This window comes from Canis lupus, chromosome 19 (genome assembly GCF_048164855.1).
Source record: "Canis lupus baileyi chromosome 19, mCanLup2.hap1, whole genome shotgun sequence".
NCBI classification, from domain to species: domain Eukaryota; kingdom Metazoa; phylum Chordata; class Mammalia; order Carnivora; family Canidae; genus Canis; species Canis lupus.
This window is the reverse complement of record NC_132856.1, coordinates 47,133,502-47,152,653: the sequence shown is the minus strand read 5'-3', so window position 1 is coordinate 47,152,653 and position 19,152 is coordinate 47,133,502. Positions and strand designations below refer to the sequence as shown.

Sequence of the window (19,152 nt, the reverse complement as noted above, 5' to 3'; positions counted from 1 at the left end):
CACCCCCCCGCCCCACCACTGTCTGTCCCACCGGGGTCACGCCTGCGTCCCCACAGAACGGGAAGATCCACGTCGGCTACAAGGACCTGATGGAGAACTACCAGATTGTGGTGAACAACCTGGCAGCAGAGCGGGGTGAAAAGGACACCAACCTGGTCCTCAACCTCTTCCAGTCGCTGCTTGACGAGTTCACCCGCGGGCACACCAAGAACGACTTCGAGCCACCCAAGGTTGGTGGTGCCGCCTCAGGGACGGTGGGCGGGGAGGCGGGGGTACTCCCAGGGCCGATCCAGACTTCACTTCTGTGCTCCCTCACAGCAGAGCAAAGCTCAGAAGAAGAAGCGGAAACAGGATCGCGCTGTGAGTATTTGTGCATGTGTGCGTGAGCGTGTGTGAGCGTGTTTGCCTGCTCGGCCATACGGAGCCCTAATGGTGACCATGCACCTCAGCCCTGAGATGCCACGTGCTATGATCACACTGAGTAGCCGCATGGTGAGACCGTGGAGGGTCCCCCCTGGCCACTCAACACCCTCCCCTGTGGCCCCCAGGCCCAGCACCACAACGGGCACGTGTTCGTCAGCTACCAGGTGAGCATCCCGCAGTCGTGTGAGCAGTGCCTCTCATACATCTGGCTCATGGACAAGGCCCTGCTCTGCAGCGGTGAGTGCCCGCCCCCCTCCAGCATTCCCTAACTCCCCCACCACTTCCCCTCACACCCCACTACCCTCCACCAAACCTCCTAACCCTTCACCATGTCCCCAACCCCTCCCTGTGCACCTGGGCCTTCATGTGAGCCACAGGGTGGAACTTTCTGGAATACTGCCCTGGCCGTGCCTCAGCCTCTCAGTCCTCCCACCATCACCCTGGGGTAAATCCCGATTCTCAGCCGGCCCTGAGGCCCCCACCCTCCTCTGCAGCCTGCCCTCCACATGACCCCCCTTGGCAGGCTACCCCATGTCCCACCTTCCAGCTTAGGAACCCACTGCTCCTGCTGCCTGAACCACTAGCACCTCTCCAGACCCCCAGAGTCCCCCCCTCATGTGGCAGGCAAGGCCAGGCACCCCCATAGGAGCCCTGAGACACAGACAAAGTCCAGGATGACCCAGCTGGCAGGAGGGTCTAGCCCTGGGCCAGCTCAGTCAGGTCTCTGGCAGTTGTGTTTTCCCTCCGTGATCAGCCCCCCTGTCTTCTGCCCGGGTCTCCTGTCTCCTCAGTCCTCGTGTAAGGAGCAACCTATCCGCCTGTGTCCGTCACAGATACTTCTGAGACCAGGACACTTGGTGCCCCCTCTTTTTTGGTCTCAGCTAACTTTCTCTCTCAAGTATGGCTCCCCAAACCTCTGCTCCTGTCCCATTGGCCGGGCTCTAAGGCCACTAACAGTCACCAGCTGTGAACATCTGCCCATGTGGCTTCCTGTCGTGGGAATCAAGGCAGAAATTCTTAGACTCAAATTCAGAAGCCAGTCAGCGGATCCCTGGCTGATAGGGCAGGTGGCCCCAGGGACCTGGGGCCCTTGATGCACCATCTGTGACACCCCCCATGACCTCCTAGTGTGCAAGATGACCTGCCACAAGAAGTGTGTGCACAAGATTCAGACCTACTGTTCCTACACATGCGGGAGAAAGGTGAGCCCCTGCAGGGCCAGGAACCTCCCCAGAACACCTGGGTGAGGCCATCCTAAGCCATAGGGGGAGAAGGTGTGCTTGGTGCGAAGCCAAGGTTAGGTGTCAGGTAGGAGCAGGGAGCTGGCAGGAGGGGCTGGTCTGGTGTCAGCAGAGCACACTCTGGCTCTGTCAGAGACCCCTGAAGTCCCCCGAGACAGGACTGGGCTTCTGTGTGCATCTCAGACCTCCAGCCCTGCTCCTCCCTCCTCCAGAGGGAGGGAAGCACAAGGGAGGAGGGTCCCAAGCACTGGGGCTGCAGCAGGAGCAGGACCATCTGCCCTGAGGGAGCTGTGGGGAACCCCTGCCCGGCGATCAACAAGCTCACCTTCCCAGGCAGCCACCCCCAGCAGCCTGCAGGGAGGGATGGAGCCCACACGGGAGGCCTGACCCCACCTCTGGTGTTGCAGAGCGAGCCCGGTGCCGAGCCAGGCCACTTCGGCGTGTGCGTGGACAGCCTGACCAGTGACAAGGCCTCAGTGCCCATCGTGCTGGAGAAGCTTCTAGAACATGTGGAGATGCATGGCCTATACACCGAGGGCCTCTACCGCAAGTCAGGCGCCGCCAACCGCACTCGGGAGCTAAGACAGGCACTGCAGACAGGTGGGTGTCGAGGGTGGGTGGGCACCGTGGGCGCGCGGGCACGGCCCCCCTGCCTGTCCTCACCAGCCCCGCCCTGGCCTTCCCACAGACCCCGCGGCCGTCAAGCTGGAGAACTTCCCCATCCATGCCATCACCGGCGTGCTCAAACAGTGGCTTCGAGAGCTGCCCGAGCCCCTCATGACTTTTGCCCAGTACGGCGACTTCCTCCGAGCCGTAGGTGAGTCTCGGCAGCAGCGAGGGTGCGCAGGTGGGCAGGGTCGGGGTTCGAACCACAGGTGCTCACTGTGGCCGGTCGGAGAGGCGCAGGTGCCTAGCCTGGGGCAGGGCCAGGACCCCTGTGGGGCTCTGCATCTTGTCACACACCCAGCCCAGCCCCCACTCAGTGGGAGGCTCCCGGGCACCCTGGGAACGTGTCAGGGCCAGGCCCACAGGGAGCTGACGCGCTGGGCCCTCCTAGAGCTGCCAGAGAAGCAGGAGCAGCTGGCCGCCATCTACGCCGTCCTGGAGCACCTGCCTGAGGCCAACCACAACTCCCTGGAGCGGCTCATCTTCCACCTCGTCAAGCAAGTGCCTGCTGCCTGCTCTCCCTGGGGTGGGGGTCCCCATCAAGAGCCCCGCTGCAGTGTTCCCTGGGTCCCTCGGGTGGGGGGGCCCCCAGACTCTTCTGTGGTGCCTCTCGTGCCCCCTCTCCCAGCTCCAGGGTGTGGTGCCACAACCCCAGGGCTCCGGCCTCGGTCCAGGAGCTTCCTGGCCACCCCTAACTGCCGCTCACCACGCAGGGTGGCCCTGCTTGAAGACGTGAACCGTATGTCACCCAGCGCTCTAGCCATCATCTTTGCACCCTGCCTCCTGCGCTGCCCGGACAACTCAGACCCACTGACCAGCATGAAGGACGTCCTCAAGGTCACCACGTGAGTGCTAGGTGCCGGGGCTCCCCACCCCATGTCTCCTTCAGCGGCCAGGGCATCACTGCCAAGTGTGTTTGAGGCTGAAGAACTCGGGGAAAAAGGAGGAAGCCCTCCTCTCCAGTCACAGGGTGCGGGGCAGACAGTAAAGCCCCATGTTCTTGGCCTCTGGCAGCAGTGAGAACTGTCAGGAAAGAAACAGCTGTCTGGGGGTCCCTTCTGCCCCCTGCGTCGTCTTCAAAAGTTTTCAAAGAGTTCTTCAGAAGAACTCAGAAGGAAGTCGTCAGACTAATGGGACATTATTCAGGCTTCAAGTTGTAAAAAGAAGAACCCGTCACCCTAGGTGGTTTCTTGTGCGGCCCTGACACTACCCGGGTAGCGGCGTGGTGGTGACAGATTTGCTTCCAGCCTCTTCCAGCACATTCTTTGCTCCCGTTTTTTCTTATGTGGGTGTGATGATGGAAAATCTGAATTGTGACTGCCTCTCTGGGCTGAGCCGCCGCACACCCTTAGCACTCACAGTGCACCTGCTGGAGCCCCCGGGGGCTCAGTGCCTGCAGCCGCTGCAACCGATCACCCAGGCTCCCTGTTCATACTCCTGCGTGAGGCAGGATGACTGTGAGGGATTGGTTCACTTTGATCCAGGGTGCTAGACTTCTTCCTTCAAACCAGGAGCCTTGTCGAGACAGGGACTCAGGCTCGGAAAGGTGGCGCAAGCCACACGAGGTCACACAGTGAGCTGGCATGGAGATGAGGGCCACTGCCCACGGCTGTGTCTGCGGCCCTGTGTGGCCTCTGTCTGGGTCTCCAGCTAGGGCCTCTCTAGACCCCGGGCCCCAACACCACCATCCTGGGGGCAGTAACTGAGTCCCCTTCTCTGCAGCTGCGTGGAGATGCTGATCAAAGAACAGATGAGGAAGTACAAGGTGAAGATGGAGGAGATTAACCAGCTGGAAGCTGCGGAGAGCATCGCCTTCCGCAGGCTCTCCCTCCTGCGACAGAACGCTGTAAGCACGCTGGGTGGGCATGGCCAGGGGCCTGGCTGGGGCGGTGGGGCGAGGTCTCACTTTTCCACCCCTTGAGCTCCCAGCCCACCCTTGGCCACAAGGCTTCCTGCCAGGGGCCTCATGGGAGCACGGTTGGGGGCCAGTTCCCCAACTCAGCTCAATGACCGCCTTCTTCGCTCAGCCTCTTGCCAACCAGCCCTCAAAGGGCAGCAGGGGACCTGTCATCCACTTGGTGATGTTCACATCATCTTCCACCCACACCTCCGGGGAAAGTGGCCATACGGTGGGGGTGGGGGCTTGGGGGGCAGGTCCTGATTCCCCTGGGAGGGCCCTGTCCTTGTCCCTAAAGTCAGATGTGGCTCGGTGCCCGTGACATGCCTGGGTGGTGGTCGTGGCCCTGGGTGGTTACCCTCTGTTCGTCTCTTCCCCAGCCATGGCCTCTCAAACTGGGGTTCTCGTCTCCCTATGAGGGGGTCCTGGTATGTACATGTTCCGTGGGCCCACCCTGCATGACTCCGGGTGCGGTGCATGCTGGGTTCCCTCCGTGCCCATGGTCTCATAGGATAGACCGAGCACGTGCTAACCTTCTGGAAGTGCATGCTGGGGGAGGCCCACTGCTGATGACCACCTGTGCGGAGGATGACTAATCAGCCGAGCACCAGCCACTCGGCCCCCATGTGATCCTTGGAGCAGCCTCACTAAACCCACCTTCCACATCAGAACTAACCTCTCCCAGAGTTGTTCACACCCGACTCTCCCCTCCCGAGAGCACCGGCCCCACCCACCCAGAGGGGCCAGCCAGACCTGCCACTTCTCTGTTGTAGATCAAGAGCCCCAAGGCCCGAGGAAGCAGTGCTGGCAGCCTGGAGGAGCTGGGGGTGCTGCCAGAAGAAGAAGTGCCCAGCGGTGATGAGGACCGTGAGAAGGAGATCCTCATTGAGCGGATACAGTCCATCAAAGAGGAGAAGCAAGTGTCTCTGCCCCCTTTCTGCCCTCAGCTGTGCCATCTGGCCCCCATCCCCAGGCCCCTCTGCAGAGCAGACCTGGCTGTTAGGAGGCTGACGGGCTAGACTCCTTCCCGTCATCCAGTACCTCCCTCATGGGGTGCTACTGTCCTAAAGTGCAGCCTAGGGCTCTGTTTAAACCCCATGCTTGACCATGGGAAGCCACGTGGTCCACAGGAAAAGAAGGGGCAGCAGAGGGATAATGCCCAAACTTTGTCTTGAAGTTGGTCTTAACTAGGGTAAACAACGAATCTGTCATCTGGTCAAGATGTGTGAGTAGGGCTGCCACTACCATTATGCCAGTAGAACAGGTGTGACCTGGGCCACCTGGCCACCCCAGTCCTAGGAACAGGGTAGAGGACTCCGGGCAGAGGGAATAGCACTTGCAAAGGCCCTGAGGCAAAAACATATCACTAGCTGAGTATAGGCGAGGTGGATGGCTTCCCTCAGCAGCCTGACACATTGCTCCTCGGAGTTTCTCTGGGCCAGATGTGATTTGGGGATTTGGGGATGGGTACTAAGGGCAGGGCCTCCCACCCAGGACCAGGAAGTTCCTATTCTGTCCCCAGCTGGCCTGGCACTATTGTTGGGTGGTCTTTGACCCTGGGAACAGCCTTGGACACCGTGACACCCTCCCCCCACCCCCAGGGAGGACATCACCTATCGGCTGCCGGAGCTGGACCCTCGGGGCTCCGATGAGGAAAACCTGGACTCTGAAACGTCAGCCAGCACTGAGAGCCTGTTGGAAGAGCGGGCCGGGCGGGGGGCCTCCGAAGGTCAGTATTAAGGCAGCGTCTGCTTTGCTCCTTCCCATGTTCACCACCGGCAGGCCCTGGGGCAAGGGTCCGTCTCCTGGCCCCGAAGCTGCAGTAACCCTGCCGTCTGTCTCTCAAAAGGGCCCCCCGCGCCTGCTCTCCCCAGCCCCGGCGCGCCTGCCCTGAGCCCCCTCCCCGTGGCAGCCGCCCCTCCACGACGAAGGCCGTCGTCCTTCGTGACGGTCAGAGTGAAGACCCCCCGGCGGACCCCCATCATGCCCACAACCAACATCAAGCTCCCACCCGGCCTGCCCTCCCACCTCCCTGGCCGGGCACCGGGTGCCCAGGAGGCTGCTGCCCCAGTGAGGCGCCGAGAGCCGCCTGCCCGCCGCCCGGACCAGGTACACTCTGTGTATATCACACCCAGCACTCACCTGCCCGTGCAGGGCATCCGGGAGCCCCTGGATGAGGACAGCCGGCTTCCTGGGGCCAAGCGGAGGTACTCAGACCCCCCAACCTACTGCCTGCCCCCCACTTCGGGCCAGGCCAACGGCTGAGGGCCACCCAGTGCCAGAGCTGGTCACTGAGCTGAAGAGCCAGCATCTGGCTGAGAAGGATCCCAAATGAAAAACTCCAAGACAATGTGAGGTGGGCACTAGCCCCAGTTGCAGAGTCCTAAGCAGGGAGAGGCCACCCAAGGCTCAGCCTACCCACATCATATAGACGCGCCCACTCAGATCACCAAATCATGGTGGGCAGCCTGGCATTGGCATCCCCCACCTCTTTTTTTGTTTTTATGGTAACTGTTTCTTTGTGCGTGGTTTACATAACTTTAAACTGTTAACAGCCTTAACCAGAGACCAAATTGTTTTTTATACATGTATGTACAAACTTTTATATTAACGCCCTGCATCTCCCTTATAACCCGGACATGAGTCTTCAGAGCAAAGCCTGCACAGCTGCCACACGTCAGAGGCCCGGACCTGCACGAGGACGGCTTGGGGCCCAGGGTCTGAGGGCCAGGACCTTGCCCAAGGGATCTGGACACTTGGGGCACAGGACTGCCCCCAAGTCTTTCTCAGACTCATCCTCTGCCCGGCTGGCAGCCACCTGGCTGGCATGCCTTGGAAGGAGTATTGGGGCCCCTCTGGGGTTCAAGGCTGGTGGCTGGAGTCAGGACACAAGGTGGTAGGCAGCCTCCACCTGCAGCACCACAGACCTCACATCCGAGGGACACTTGAATGTGGCCATCACTCTTCTGTCCACCATGCCCTGGACTCAGGAGGCTGGAGGAGGCTGCCCTCGGCACACTGCCCACTCCATGTGGCAAACAGGAGCCGCGACTCAGGACCACTCACAGGCAGGGAGGGCAAGGTTGTACATTCCTACTGGACAACAGTGACAGCCTGGGGCTCTCCGGAGTTGGGCTTCCCCTCTCTTAGGCTTGGCTCACTCCCCAGACACATGGCCACAGGTCTGGGATGAGAGGTGGGTGCCCCGGGTGCCCCGCAAGCCGTGCAAAATAAAAAGTGCCTGAAAGGTATTTGTGTGCAGTTCCTCTCAGACTGGTTCAGAGTCAGTTGGGGGAGGAGGGGCTGGCAGGTGGGGGTGGTCCACCCTGTGGCTTCAGCCAAGACAGATGCAGGGCAAGGGGCTATGTCCCTTGTCGGGGAGGACCTGCCTTGACACCCCCCGCCCCCAGCAAACACTGCTGTTGGAATTTCACATTACTCCTCACTCTGGAGTGGTGTGCTTGCTGGAGGTGCTTATTTATTAATCTGGAAATGGGGCCGGGGGGTGGGGGGACTGCCTCCTGTTGCCATGTTTTAGCACCCACCCTACCCCTACTTAAGACTTAAATGTCAGCTAAAAGGGTCATCTCATTATGAAGAGATCAGTTCCCAGTGGGCCCACCAGAGCCAGAAGGTACACACCCCATCCCCACCCCCACCATCCCCTCTCAGACCAGCTCCCAGTCTGCAGTAAGATGGGCAGCTGTGGGAACTTGCTGGCAGGTGGGGCCCATGGGGCTGGCGGGGGGTGGACAGTGAAGAACCCTAGTCCATGTGACACACGAGAAAGAGCTGGGAGGCTTGTCCGAGGCCACACATTTGGGATGGGGCAGGGCTGGGATTCAGAGCCTGCCCAGGCTGCCTCTAGTGCCCTATTTCATTCACCCTGGGTTTAGTCTCCTACATAGTATTTTGCGAAGACACCAAGCCCACTGGTGTGACCAGGACACAGGTGACGTCAGGGGTGGAAGATGGATGAGTGCTGCTTGCCAGCCAAGCTCCAGTACCTCTGACGTTCCAACCCCTACCCTGCCCTCCGCAGGCCAAGGGGTGCAGGGAGGTCACAGGATGGGCCTTGACTGCCTGAGGACCCAGGTGGGGTTCTCTCCATGAGGGTCTGACTGTCCCACCTCTCACCCCGAGAGCTAATGTCCCCCCTTGAGGCAGGCTTTGTCACACTGTACCTTTCCCAAAGAAGGAACCGGGCCCAGAAAATAAACTTCCTCAGGGCCTCTGCGGTGGGGGGGATGGAGTCGGTGTCAGGGCCGGAAGCTCATAACCGTAAACTCTGGATGGGCCCCTAAGCCTCGGATTCCTGCATCCCAGGCCGTACCCAGGCAAGAACCGGGTAGGGCTGCCGGGGTACGGGAGAGCTCGGCGTGGGAAGAACCGAGCTGGAGACGGCGTGAGCGACGAATGGACCGGGTCCGTTTAACCCCTCCGGACGGGTTAAGACGCTTGAGAGGGGAAAACGCCATCTAGTCTCGAGTAGATACGGACAGTACAGCGCCTCTCCCTAAAACAACACATTAGTCCCCCCCCGCCCCCAAAAAACACATTAGTTCCGCCCCCAAGACGCAACAGCGAACGAGTGGCGGACGCGCCCGGAAGAGGCCCAAAGAGGGCACTTCCGCCCTTCTCCAAGATGGCGCCGGCGGAAGGGGCAGGGTACGGCCGGGAGATGATGGCAGCGTCGAGGCTGGAGCTGAACCTAGTGCGGTTGCTGTGCCGCTGCGAGGCGATGGCAGCGGAGAAGCGGGACCCGGAAGAGTGGCGTCTGGAGAAGGTGAGGGAAATCTGCACTGTCAAGTGGAGCTTGACTTCCGGGGGGTGGCCTCCGCGGTAGCGGACACCGGGCCCCGCTCCCCCGTCCCAACAACCGCTCTGGCCACGCCCCTTCCGGTCGGTCCGCCACGTCCACCTGCAGCGCCCGCCCCATTCCCTAGGGTTCATCTGGCCCCGCCCCCTCGGCGCGTGTCTCCTCCCCCTTTAGGCCCCGCCCCATCCTGGCCCCGCCCCTTGTTGGCCCTGACAGCACTCCCTTTGGGCAGGAGAGGGAGGAGTGGAAGGGTATGGGGGACCAGGCTGACACCCCCACTTTCCCTTCCCAGTACGTGGGAGCCCTTGAGGACATGCTGCAGGCCCTGAAAGCCCAAGCAAGGTGAGTGCAGGTGGCTACAGGGGCTTCAAATCTGGGATGGGAATCAGGGCCAGGGCCAGCTCCTGTCAGGGAATCCCTGGGCTCCAGCCCCTGCTGAGATCCTTCCCGGAACTAGAGACAGTGGACAGGTTTTCTTTTTCCTCTTCTCACCTTCCAGCAAACCAGCCTCTGAGGTGATCAATGAATATTCCCGCAAGGTGGATTTCCTGAAGGGGATGCTGCAGGCAGAGAAGCTGGTGAGCAGGGGTGCTCTACTTCCTCAGCCCTCATCACACTCCCTGCCGTGGACCTGCCCCTCCGGTGACCCCTCTTCCCCCTTCTGCAGACCTCTGCCTCAGAGAAGGCACTAGCCAACCAGTTCCTGGCCCCTGGCCGCGTACCAACCACAGCCAGGGAGCGGGTGCCTGCCACGAAGACGGTGCATCTGCAGTCACGGGCACGATACACTAGCGAAATGAGGAATGAGCTGCTAGGCACGGTAGGGCTGCCTTCCTCCCTGGTCCCTGGTCCCTGGTCCCTGGTCCCTGGTCCCTCTGGTCAGGGATAGTTTAGTGCCTGGGTGTGGCCAGAACAACAAATGCTGGCAGGCATAGGGACACTAGGGAGCCCAACAGCCTCTGCCCTGGGCCATCAAGAAAGGCCGAGCCAGGACTTTGCTAGATGGATAGGAGTTTGGTCCGAGGCAAAAATGGTGCCTGTCTAGTTGGCACCCCAGAGTTGGCCCAGAGCATCAGATGAGTTTGCCAGTTACATGACTTTATCTCATCTTGCCACAAATAGACAAGTTTTTCCATCTGCAAAATAGGACGGCAAGTGTCTTTTTGAGCCTTTTATGTGGATCAGCTAAACCCTTCAAAATATGAAGAAACTGAGATCCTGAGGTCATGGGACTTGCCGGCGGGGGGTTGTGGGGGCAGAGTCTGAGAGCAGAAAGGATAGTTTGGGGTGCAGGACAAGGCAGGTGACTTCATGGCTCTCCCTTTTTCCCATAGGATTCTGCTGGAGGTGAGTCACCCTGAGTAAAACAGGACTTGAGGCTTAATTGTCACGCTGCCTCACATCCTGCGCCTGGCTCCCCTGGGGTCTCCCACAGCCCAGGGAGTGTAGCCCCAGGGGTGTCACCTAGCTGTGCCTGATGGGGATGCCAGGACAGAGGAGCTGGCCCCCAGAGGGAAGAAAGCTGGATACCCCCAGGCCGCAGGGCCAAGGGTAAGCCAACAGAGGGGGCCTGGGGCCTGGGAGAGCCCAAATAGAAGTGAGGAAAACTGCTTAGAAGAGAGGACTTTTGAGCTAGAGCTTTGAAGCATGATCAGGAGCTCGCTGGGAAGCAGATAAGACAGGAAACGACATGATGAGTAGCAGACACATCACAAGCAACCATCAGGAAGCTGGGAAACAGGAAACCAATCTTCTCCTTCTTCCTGCTTGGCCTTTTTTGCTTCCAGAGCCCAAGCTGGATGTGAGGAAGAGAATGTGAGTGTCTTCAGCCCTTGGGGGGAGCACGGGGATGGGAAGGGTGGAGGGTGGAGGGTGGGGCGGGATGAACCTGGGACCACTGAGGCACCAAACCATGAAGGCCCCCGCAAGCATCTAAATCACCGATCAGAAGCCACTTCTGGGGATGCTCTTCCAAAAAGCCAAAGTGAAGAAGGGGAAACGGAACCCTACGCAGGGCAGGGGCTGGAGCCATAACCTCTGGGCTCCCTGGGAATGTGTTGGTCTCTTCCCACTCCTCCACCCTGTCTCCTGCCCACCCGTCCACCTCTGTGTGAGGTCAGCGGGGTGGCAGGGCCCAGATCAGGGGATGAGAAACAGTCAGCAGCCGAGCTAGACGTCGTCCTGCAGCGGCATCAGGACCTCCAGGAGAAGCTGGCGGAGGAGATGCTGGGCCTGGCAAGGAGCCTCAAGAGCAACACGCTGGCCGCCCAGAGCGTCATTAAGAAGGACAACCAGGTGTGAGGGCCGGGGGAACTTCCTAGCCTCTGCCCGGGGACACCAGAGATGGCTCCCCAGCAGAGGGGCCTCGTGGCCAGGGCTCTCAGATGATAGAAGTTTGACAGAAGGCAGACGTGGACCCCCCAGCAGAGAACATAGTACTAGCAAGGGCCAAGAGGAGCAGACTTGCCCCCAGGCGGCAGGGAGAGGCCACACTTGGCCACAGTCCCGTTGACCTCCCCACCTCGCCCACAGACCCTGTCACACTCCCTCAAGATGGCTGACCAGAACCTGGAGAAGCTGAAGACCGAATCGGAGCGGCTGGAGCAGCACACACAGAAGTCGGTCAACTGGCTGCTCTGGGCCATGCTTATTATCGTCTGCTTCATCTTCATCAGCATGATCCTCTTCATTCGCATCATGCCCAAACTCAAATAAAGACCTGTGCTGGCCCAGCTTGTCTAGCCTCTGTCTTCCCTCCACCCGTGTCCAGGGCTGCCCTTTGGGCTGGACAACAATACGGAGGCTCTTTGCAGGTTCCTGAGAGCCACGGGGAACGCATGAGCAGGAGAGAAAGGTCAGTCTGGGAGGAGTAGTGACCCAGCAATACCCCCCCTTCAGTCCCTCCGTGGTACCTACCCCACACTGAAAAAGGCCACGTTCCAAGAAGACACAGGAGCCCCCGGCTGGTAGGGTCAGAGCCAGACACGGTGCCTTCAGCCTGTCCGGTTGCGGTGAAGCCCGGAGGGTGGGAGGGGAATGGGGATACCTCTGGACGTCAGCCTGGAGGAGAGAGCGTCAGTGCTGGGCCTTGCTTGCGACTGAAGGTGAGAATTCAGAGACAGGACTTAGTCCAGCCACAACCTGAGCTCTCAGGAAACTAGAGAGCCTTCACCAAGCCATTCAACAAACACACGAGGGTCTGTGGGAACTCTGCCCTGCCAAGGACATAGCCTGATCATTTCAGGTGAGGACTGCGTGGGCACTACTCCAGAGTTGGACCCTGGAAGAGGTCATGGAGTGGGAGTCCCAGGAGAACCATCAGTCCTGGGCTCTGCTCACCCTCCCTCCAGATGTCAAAGGTGAAGCCTGTGAAGGAGGTGACCAAGGGAGCTCAGTGAGAGAGGCTGGGCAGGTAACAGGTGCACTAGGATGTTTGTCCCAGGCCTGTGAGAGTGGCCACTGTGGGAATATACATGGAAGTACCCACGTGGAGGGTCAACGTCAACATGGGTGTAAAAACACCAACTAAAGTTTTTTATAAGCTCTAATGGCAACTTTCAAAAAATAGATCTTAAGGGGCACCTGGCGGGCTCAGTCGGTAGAGGATGCAACTCTTGGTGTCAGGGTTGTAAGTTCGAGCCCCACTTTGGGTATAGAGCTTACCTAAAGTCTTTGAAAAAAAAATCCATCTTAAGAAGGCTCACACAAGATGCAGAGATGGTTCGATAGGAAGTTTGTTAATAGCCATATTCATGCATCAGGAAACAAAATCAGAGGGTAAAATCGTACTTTGTACTGTAGAGTATCCATTACTCAATATCCCTCAATAAACAATAAGCAAAAAATAAATACAATTTTTAAAAAATAATAATAAGCAATGATAGATATTGCCCTCATTTAACTGCAGAATCTCAAGCCAAAAACAGCACTCAATATAATGAACAAATACTGGCAATACTGCCACCAAATACAGGAGGGTGGAGGGGGATGCCCACAGAATCCACCCAACTCCCCCAGAGGTTTAACATCGTCTGGAAGTGCTGGTCAATTCAACTAGACAAGAAAGAATTGAGATTTAAAAATGAGGACAGGGCAGCCCCATGGCTCAGCGGTATAGTGTCGCCTTCGGCCTAGGGCGTGATCCTGGAGACCCGAGATCGAGTCCCATGTCGGGCTCCCTGCATGGAGCCTGCTTCTCTCTCTGCCTCTGTCTCTGCCTCTCTCTCTGTCTCTCATGAATAAATAAGTAAAATCTTTAAAAAATATATAAAAAATAATTTTAAAAAATGAGGACAAAGGCAAAGTTAATTTGCAGATGATAGGACTATATGAAAAACTCAAAGTAACTAAAAAAAAGCTATTTAAACGACAATTTAGTAAAACAGCAAGGGCTTAATGAATATTTAGTTTCCTTCATGCGGGGAAAAAAAAAAAGCTGCAAAATGTATCAGACGATCTCACCTATAATAGTAAAAGAAGAGATACACTACTTGGTTAAACTACATCCTTGGTATACAAAGAGCTCCCAAAAATCAACAAGAAAAAAAAATGTGCAGGAAAAGAAAAACATATCGTCTCTGAACTTTTTCTCTCACCAGATTAGTTAAGATGTAAAACTTCTTGTGGGAAACTGTAATAGCCCTGGAGTTAGAAAAGTGGGGGACCTCCTGGGTGGCTCAGCAGTTGAGCATCTGCCTTTGGCCCAGGGCGTGATCCTGGAGACCCAAGATCGAGTGCCACATGGGGTTCCCCGCATGGAGCTTGCTTCTCCCTCTGCCTGTGTTTCTGCCTCTCTCTCTGTGTCTCTCATGAATAAATAAATAAAATCTTTAAAAATTTTTAAAAAGTAGGACAACCCAGTTTCTCTCATATTTTTAAAATATAATTTTTGGGGATCCCTGGGTGGCTCAGCGGTTTAGCGCCTGCCTTTGGCCCAGGGCGCTATCCTGGAGTCCCGGGATCGAGTCCCGCGTGGGGCTCCCAGCATGGAGCCTGCTTCTCCCTCTGCCTGTGTCTCTGCCTCTCTCTCCCCCTATGTCTATCATGAATAAATAAATAAATAAATAAATAAATAAATAAATAATCTTTTAAAAATAAAATATAATTTTTGAGTAAATAGATAAGTACACGTTTTTTTATTTATTTTTTTTTTAATTTTTATTTATTTATGATAGTCACACAGAGAGAGAGAGAGGGGGGCAGAGACACAGGCAGAGGGAGAAGCAGGCTCCATGCACCGGGAGCCTGATGTGGGACTCGATCCCGGGTCTCCAGGATCGCGCCCTGGGCCAAAGGCAGGCGCTAAACCGCTGCGCCACCCAGGGATCCCTATTTTTTTATTTTTTTAATAAATTTATTTTTTATTGGTATTCAATTTGCCAACATACAGAATAACACCCAGTGCTCATCCCGTCAAGTGCCCCCCTCAGTGCCCGCCACCCGATAAGTACAAGTTTGCTAAAACCACTGGTTTTTCAGGCCAAAAAAACAAAAACAAACCCTGAGGGTCAGAGAAGGTGAGCGGCCAGCTCCAAGCACACAGCAGGTCAGGTTCCCACTTCCCTTACCGCGGGGTGCCGCCCCCTCCCCGCCAGCCCCGCCCAGCCGCGCTAGGCCCCGCCCCACCCTGTGGAGCGACCCCGCCAGTTGGGTCCAACCTTTGAAGTTAAAGCACAACCTGGACTCGGGCGCGTCTCTGGGAGCGGACCCAGGCTCGGAGACCCGGACGCTGGGACAGGTAACCCCGGACGGGAGCCGTCCGTGCGGCCTGCAGCTGGGGCGGAAGTCCCGGGGGGCTTCCCGGGGGTGGTGTCCGCGGGCTTCACGCGCCCTGAGCAGGCGAGGCTGCAGCAGCGCGGGGGTTAACTGGAGGCGGGGCCCACCCGGGATGCGCGCTGACGTCACGGGCGCAGCGCCTTTCCGGGTTGCGCCGCCGGGGGCGGGCTGCTGTGCGAGCCAATCGGGTGCGTGTATGCAAATGGAGAGTGGGCGGTGGCGGCCGGTGCGCGGCTCCGGAGTCCGCCCCCCGGTGCTCCCGCGGCCCCGCCCGCCCCAGGCGCGCGCTTCTCCGGCTCCGCAGGCCGCTCGCCGACCGCCCCCGCCACGCGCGGGCCACGGCGCCCCCCGCAGGACCCGCTCGCCGCCCCGGGGACGCCCCCCCGGCGCCTCGCCGAAGCCGATGCCCACCCGGGAGCCGCCCAAGCCCCGCGGCCACCGTGGGGACCTGCAGACCCGCCCGCCCGGCCCTGGGCCCCCGGTGAGTCGGGGCGGGAGGAGGGCGCCCAGGTGTGGGGGGCCGTGGCTTCCCCACCCTGGTTACCGGGGGGGCGGCACCCCGCGGCAAGGGAAGTGGGGAACATGATTCCTGCGGCACCTGCAGCGACTGGTGCCCCCAGGCCGGGAAGCCAGCGCCCCCCGCGCTCTGTGCGAGCCTCAACTAGGAGCCCCCAGGGCAAGGCCCAAGAAGATTGTATTTGAGGATGAGCTGCCCTCCCGGGCCCCCTTGAGCACCAGGAAGCCTATCGAAGCCATCCCCAGGGAGCACACGCCGAGGCCCCAGCCAGTGCCCGACTATGAGCTGTGAGTGTCCCCCCACCTTGATCCTGATGCCTGGGAACAGGGAAGGGGCATAGAGGCTGGGGCTTCGACAAATGTATAAGAGTTTACCGAATAGTAAAAAGAGAAAAAGAGGTTTTGGGGCCGGGAGTCCAACATGGGCAAAGTAAAACAAATTAAACTGATTGGGGGAAGGGTCGGGCTCTTTCCGCCCCGCTCTGACCCACTTGAACCCCGCAGGAAGTACCCACAAGTGAGCAGTGAGAGGGAACGCAGCCGCTACGCTTCGGTGTTCCAGGACCAGTACACAGAGTTCTTGGAGCTCCAGCAGGAGGTGGGCTCGGCCCTGGCAAAACTCCAGCAGCTGGAGACCTTGCTGAACTCACTGCCCAGGCCCCGAAGCCAGGTCAGCCCCAGCAGACACCCCTGGCCCACAGCCCTTCCAGGTGGTGGACCCTGGGCTCTGGGACCCCCTCTGGGTCCAGGTCTCTGGGCCCCTTCCTCTTCAGGGCTGGTTGAGCACCACAGCATAGTAACCAGGGTCAGCCCTGGAAGTCTGCACCCCCGGGTCACTTTGTCTGAGCCTCAGTTTCCCCATCCATCCTTGAGTTCAGCATCCTCTGAGCACCCCCAACCCCTTCTCTACTCGCAGAAGGAAGCCAACGTTGCTGCCCGCGTCTGGAGGGAATTTGAGAAGAAGCAGACGGTGAGTTGTGCCCCCGAGCCCCACAGGCCCGCCTTTGCACACCCCATCCTCCCAAGAGGCTCAGTGAGCCCAGTTTCAAGGAGAGGAAACTGAGGTCCAAAGAGGAAGAGGTGAAGGGTTGAGCCTCCGAGGGCCAGAGGCCAAAGCACCACAAGGACTCTCCCGGGTCTTGCCCTGCCCAGGACCCCAGCTTCCTGGACAAGCAGGCTCGCTGCCACTACCTGAAGGGCAAACTCAGGCACCTCAAGATGCAGATCCAGAAGTTCGATGAGCAAGGAGACTGCGAGGGCTCTGTGTACTTCTGAGCGCCCTGGAGGACAGGCGGAAGGACATGGCAGGGTGGCCCTCTTGCCCTGTACTTGCCTCTCTTACTACCTTCTGGCTCTAGCTCCTTCTGTTACCCCTTCCTGGGGTAGCTTTGGCAAATGCCTCAGCCTTTGAGACCCAGCTCGGATGGCACCTCCTCCAGGAAGCCTTCCCAGAACCTCCACAGGGACCACTGGCCCTGAGCCCAGATCTCAGCCCATCCCCTGGAAGCAGGTCTTGCCTGAGTCTGTGTCTCGGTGCAGTAAATATTTATGAAATGCCTACTGTGTACAGCCGCTTAACACTCCTGATTTCACTCAGTTGGCACCAAAAAGTTGTTCTTCCATCTAATGGAGTTAAAAATCAAAATTCCAGGAAAGCGACTTATCCACACAGGGTGTGAACTCTGGTCTGTCCAGAGGGCCCCCTCTCCACCAAGAGCCCTCATGTGACCCTGGATGCTGAGGGGCCGACATCCAGCATTACTTGCTCAGGCAGGCTTGGGCTGGGGGAGCTCCATGGCCCAACAGTTTCCAGTAACCAGGGCACCTGGGTGGCTCAGTCAGTTGAGCATCTGACTTCTTTTTTTAAGGAGATAGTGTACCTGCTTCAAGATTTTATTTATTTATTCATGAGAGACACAGAGAGAGAGGCAGAGACATAGGCAGAGGGAGAAGCAGGCTCCCCCCAGGGAGCCCGATGCAAGACTTGACCCCAGGACTCCAGGATCCCACCCTGAGCCAAAGGCAGACACAACCGCTGAGCCATCCAGGCATCCTGAGCATCTGACTCTTGATTTTGGTTCAGGTCATGGTCTCAGTCCCCAGGCTCTGCTGAGAGTCCGCTTCTCCCTCTCCCTCTGCCCCTCCCCCTGCTGGCAAGCATGTGCTCTCTCTCTAAAATAACTAAATAAATCTTTTTTCAAAAGTTTCCAGCAACAGGACTGTAGAGGATCCTCCCTAGTCTTGCTCAGTGGGCATCACGCAAAATTCATGTGACATAATGCTGGGGACCTCCTGAAGGGGGCAGACTCAGCCCAGGGGCCCTGCTGGAGTCCCTGAGGCCCACCCAGATAAATGAGCCCTTAAAAATCTCCACTTCTGGGACGCCTGGGTAGCTCTGCACTCAGGCCTAGACAGGCATCCAAGTCTCTGGCCTGGGGACCGGACAGCAGGACAGACAGGATGGTCTGCTCAGTTCTCAGATGTGCTAGGAATCTAAGAGGTCATCACTGTCCCACCCAATTGGAGGGGACATACATTTGCTTCCCCAAAGGACACTGTGGAAGGTGCTGACTCAGGGCAGAGTCGGCCTTCCAATGGGAGCCCAGTATCCTCTCAATCCCATTCCTACTTTAGGCCCTGCTGGGGGGCAGAGCACACCCCTGAGACCCTCCTATTCATTCCACAGGAAGTGGATTCAAATGCCCAGTCTTCCCTCTCAGGCCTCTTCCAAGATGGACATGGAAGAGGCTGGGTGCTCATGGGGAACATTTTGGAGGGTTAAGGGCTGAGCACAGGCCAGCCTGTGGAGCAATACCTGAGTTCTGTCCCATTGATGCCTTTCCCATCAGAGAGGCCAGGATGGCAGGGCCCTGCCTCCCCCAACATCAACTTAATTGGGTCCCCATTTCAGCTGGTCCTTAGCTGTCCTTACCTGTCCCACCGTCCAGATCCCAATCTCTGAAATGGGAGGTTTTATTAGTTACATGTGAGAGGAAACCAAACAGGCTCAGGCACAAAAGGGTAAATCTGGGATCATGAGACTGAAGCATCCAAAGGTTTTGGATATGACAGGCTCCAGGGACTCCAAAGGTATCCTGGGAAGTTGGTCTACCTATTTTGGCTCCTTTTTTTTTAATTTTATTTATCTGTCAGAGAGCGAGTGAGCACACACACAAGCGGGGGGGGGGGGGGCGGGTAGCGGCAGGCAGAGGGAAAGGGAGAAGCAGGCTCCCACCTGAGCAAGGAACCCCATGCCAGACTCCATCCCAGGACCCTGGGATCATGACCCAAGCCAAAGCCAGATGCTCAGTCAGCTGAGCCAGCCAGGCACCCCTTGGCTGTTTTCAGCTCCATCCTCCTAGTTCCAGATCCCGCCATCGAGTGGCCAGCTCCGGGCTGCGTGCCTTCCCTGAACCCATCCCTGTGGCCAAGGGAATGGAGGGCTCTGTCTGGGGTGAGATCATGTGGCAAGAACTACACGGAATGTTTCTCCAGAGGACACTGGGGCCCGGACACCATGATCAAGGGCTGACCAAAGGGAATAGGGTATTTGGTCCGGGGCACGTGTGCATCTATGAGGCTCACCGTCACAGCCCAGAGCTTGAACCTGAACCTGAGCCATCTGCAGGATGCCACCCACCCCTGCAGACTCACTAGCTGACTGCAGGGCCCTCTCCCTGCCCCCAGCCGTTTCCCCACAAAAGCAGCAAGGCAGGCTGTTGTGAGGTTGTGGGTGTTCCAGATGGCTGGGGGTGGGCAGCCATGGTAGGGTGCCCCCCCATCCTGCCCTCCCCTCACAAAGATGATGGGGGCTG

The 19,152-nt window shown here is 58.3% G+C and overlaps 3 protein-coding genes and 1 long non-coding RNA gene across 10 annotated transcripts in view; 3 read left to right on the top strand and 1 right to left on the bottom strand.

The window, feature by feature from the left end:
- Positions 1-7,478, top strand: part of MYO9B (myosin IXB) — an 89,263-nt gene extending 81,785 nt beyond the window's left edge. For 3 of the 7 annotated variants that reach the window (XM_072786838.1, XM_072786840.1, XM_072786834.1), the window contains 13 exons: positions 57-230; positions 319-360; positions 549-660; positions 1,552-1,625; positions 2,072-2,264; positions 2,353-2,481; positions 2,722-2,827; positions 3,044-3,175; positions 4,053-4,176; positions 4,608-4,655; positions 5,001-5,143; positions 5,829-5,956; positions 6,077-7,478. In XM_072786838.1, coding sequence (XP_072642939.1) covers positions 57-230; positions 319-360; positions 549-660; positions 1,552-1,625; positions 2,072-2,264; positions 2,353-2,481; positions 2,722-2,827; positions 3,044-3,175; positions 4,053-4,176; positions 4,608-4,655; positions 5,001-5,143; positions 5,829-5,956; positions 6,077-6,492 — 1,821 coding nt within the window. In that variant the 3' untranslated portion in view covers positions 6,493-7,478. Of the gene's footprint in view, positions 1-56; positions 231-318; positions 361-548; positions 661-1,551; positions 1,626-2,071; positions 2,265-2,352; positions 2,482-2,721; positions 2,828-3,043; positions 3,176-4,052; positions 4,177-4,607; positions 4,656-5,000; positions 5,148-5,828; positions 5,957-6,076 lie in introns of all 7 variants that reach the window. The other 4 variants (XM_072786839.1, XM_072786835.1, XM_072786836.1 and 1 more) reach the window with 3 other exon arrangements.
- Positions 7,479-8,846: 1,368 nt separating this feature from the next.
- USE1 (unconventional SNARE in the ER 1) lies at positions 8,847-11,778 on the top strand. The gene is made up of 8 exons (XM_072786845.1): positions 8,847-9,013; positions 9,339-9,388; positions 9,546-9,624; positions 9,714-9,866; positions 10,381-10,393; positions 10,834-10,861; positions 11,167-11,341; positions 11,579-11,778. Exons 1-8 carry the CDS (start codon positions 8,873-8,875, stop codon positions 11,759-11,761), a joined length of 822 nt encoding a protein of 273 aa, XP_072642946.1. The 5' UTR covers positions 8,847-8,872; the 3' UTR covers positions 11,762-11,778.
- LOC140610598 (uncharacterized) lies at positions 10,128-13,901 on the bottom strand. The gene is made up of 2 exons (XR_012012185.1): positions 11,963-13,901; positions 10,128-11,863 (listed from the first exon to the last, which is right to left on the bottom strand). It is a non-coding gene; the product is annotated as an uncharacterized lncRNA (long non-coding RNA).
- Positions 13,902-15,134: 1,233 nt separating this feature from the next.
- OCEL1 (occludin/ELL domain containing 1) lies at positions 15,135-16,895 on the top strand. Its single transcript, XM_072786831.1, has 5 exons — positions 15,135-15,302; positions 15,426-15,625; positions 15,842-16,007; positions 16,254-16,307; positions 16,490-16,895. Exons 1-5 carry the CDS (start codon positions 15,225-15,227, stop codon positions 16,610-16,612), a joined length of 621 nt encoding a protein of 206 aa, XP_072642932.1. The 5' UTR covers positions 15,135-15,224; the 3' UTR covers positions 16,613-16,895.
- Positions 16,896-19,152: the final 2,257 nt, after the last annotated feature.

Bases quoted from the DNA above. Each gene is read 5' to 3' on its own strand.
- USE1 (XM_072786845.1), top strand. From the start codon at position 8,873: ATGGCGCCGGCGGAAGGGGCAGGGTACGGCCGGGAGATGATGGCAGCG. The intron at 9,014-9,338 runs GTGAGGGAAATC...TTCCCTTCCCAG, and splicing joins AAGAGTGGCGTCTGGAGAAG to TACGTGGGAGCCCTTGAGGA. The intron at 9,389-9,545 runs GTGAGTGCAGGT...CTCACCTTCCAG, and splicing joins GCCCTGAAAGCCCAAGCAAG to CAAACCAGCCTCTGAGGTGA.
- OCEL1 (XM_072786831.1), top strand. From the start codon at position 15,225: ATGCCCACCCGGGAGCCGCCCAAGCCCCGCGGCCACCGTGGGGACCTG. The intron at 15,626-15,841 runs GTGAGTGTCCCC...TGAACCCCGCAG, and splicing joins CCAGTGCCCGACTATGAGCT to GAAGTACCCACAAGTGAGCA. The intron at 16,308-16,489 runs GTGAGTTGTGCC...TGCCCTGCCCAG, and splicing joins AATTTGAGAAGAAGCAGACG to GACCCCAGCTTCCTGGACAA.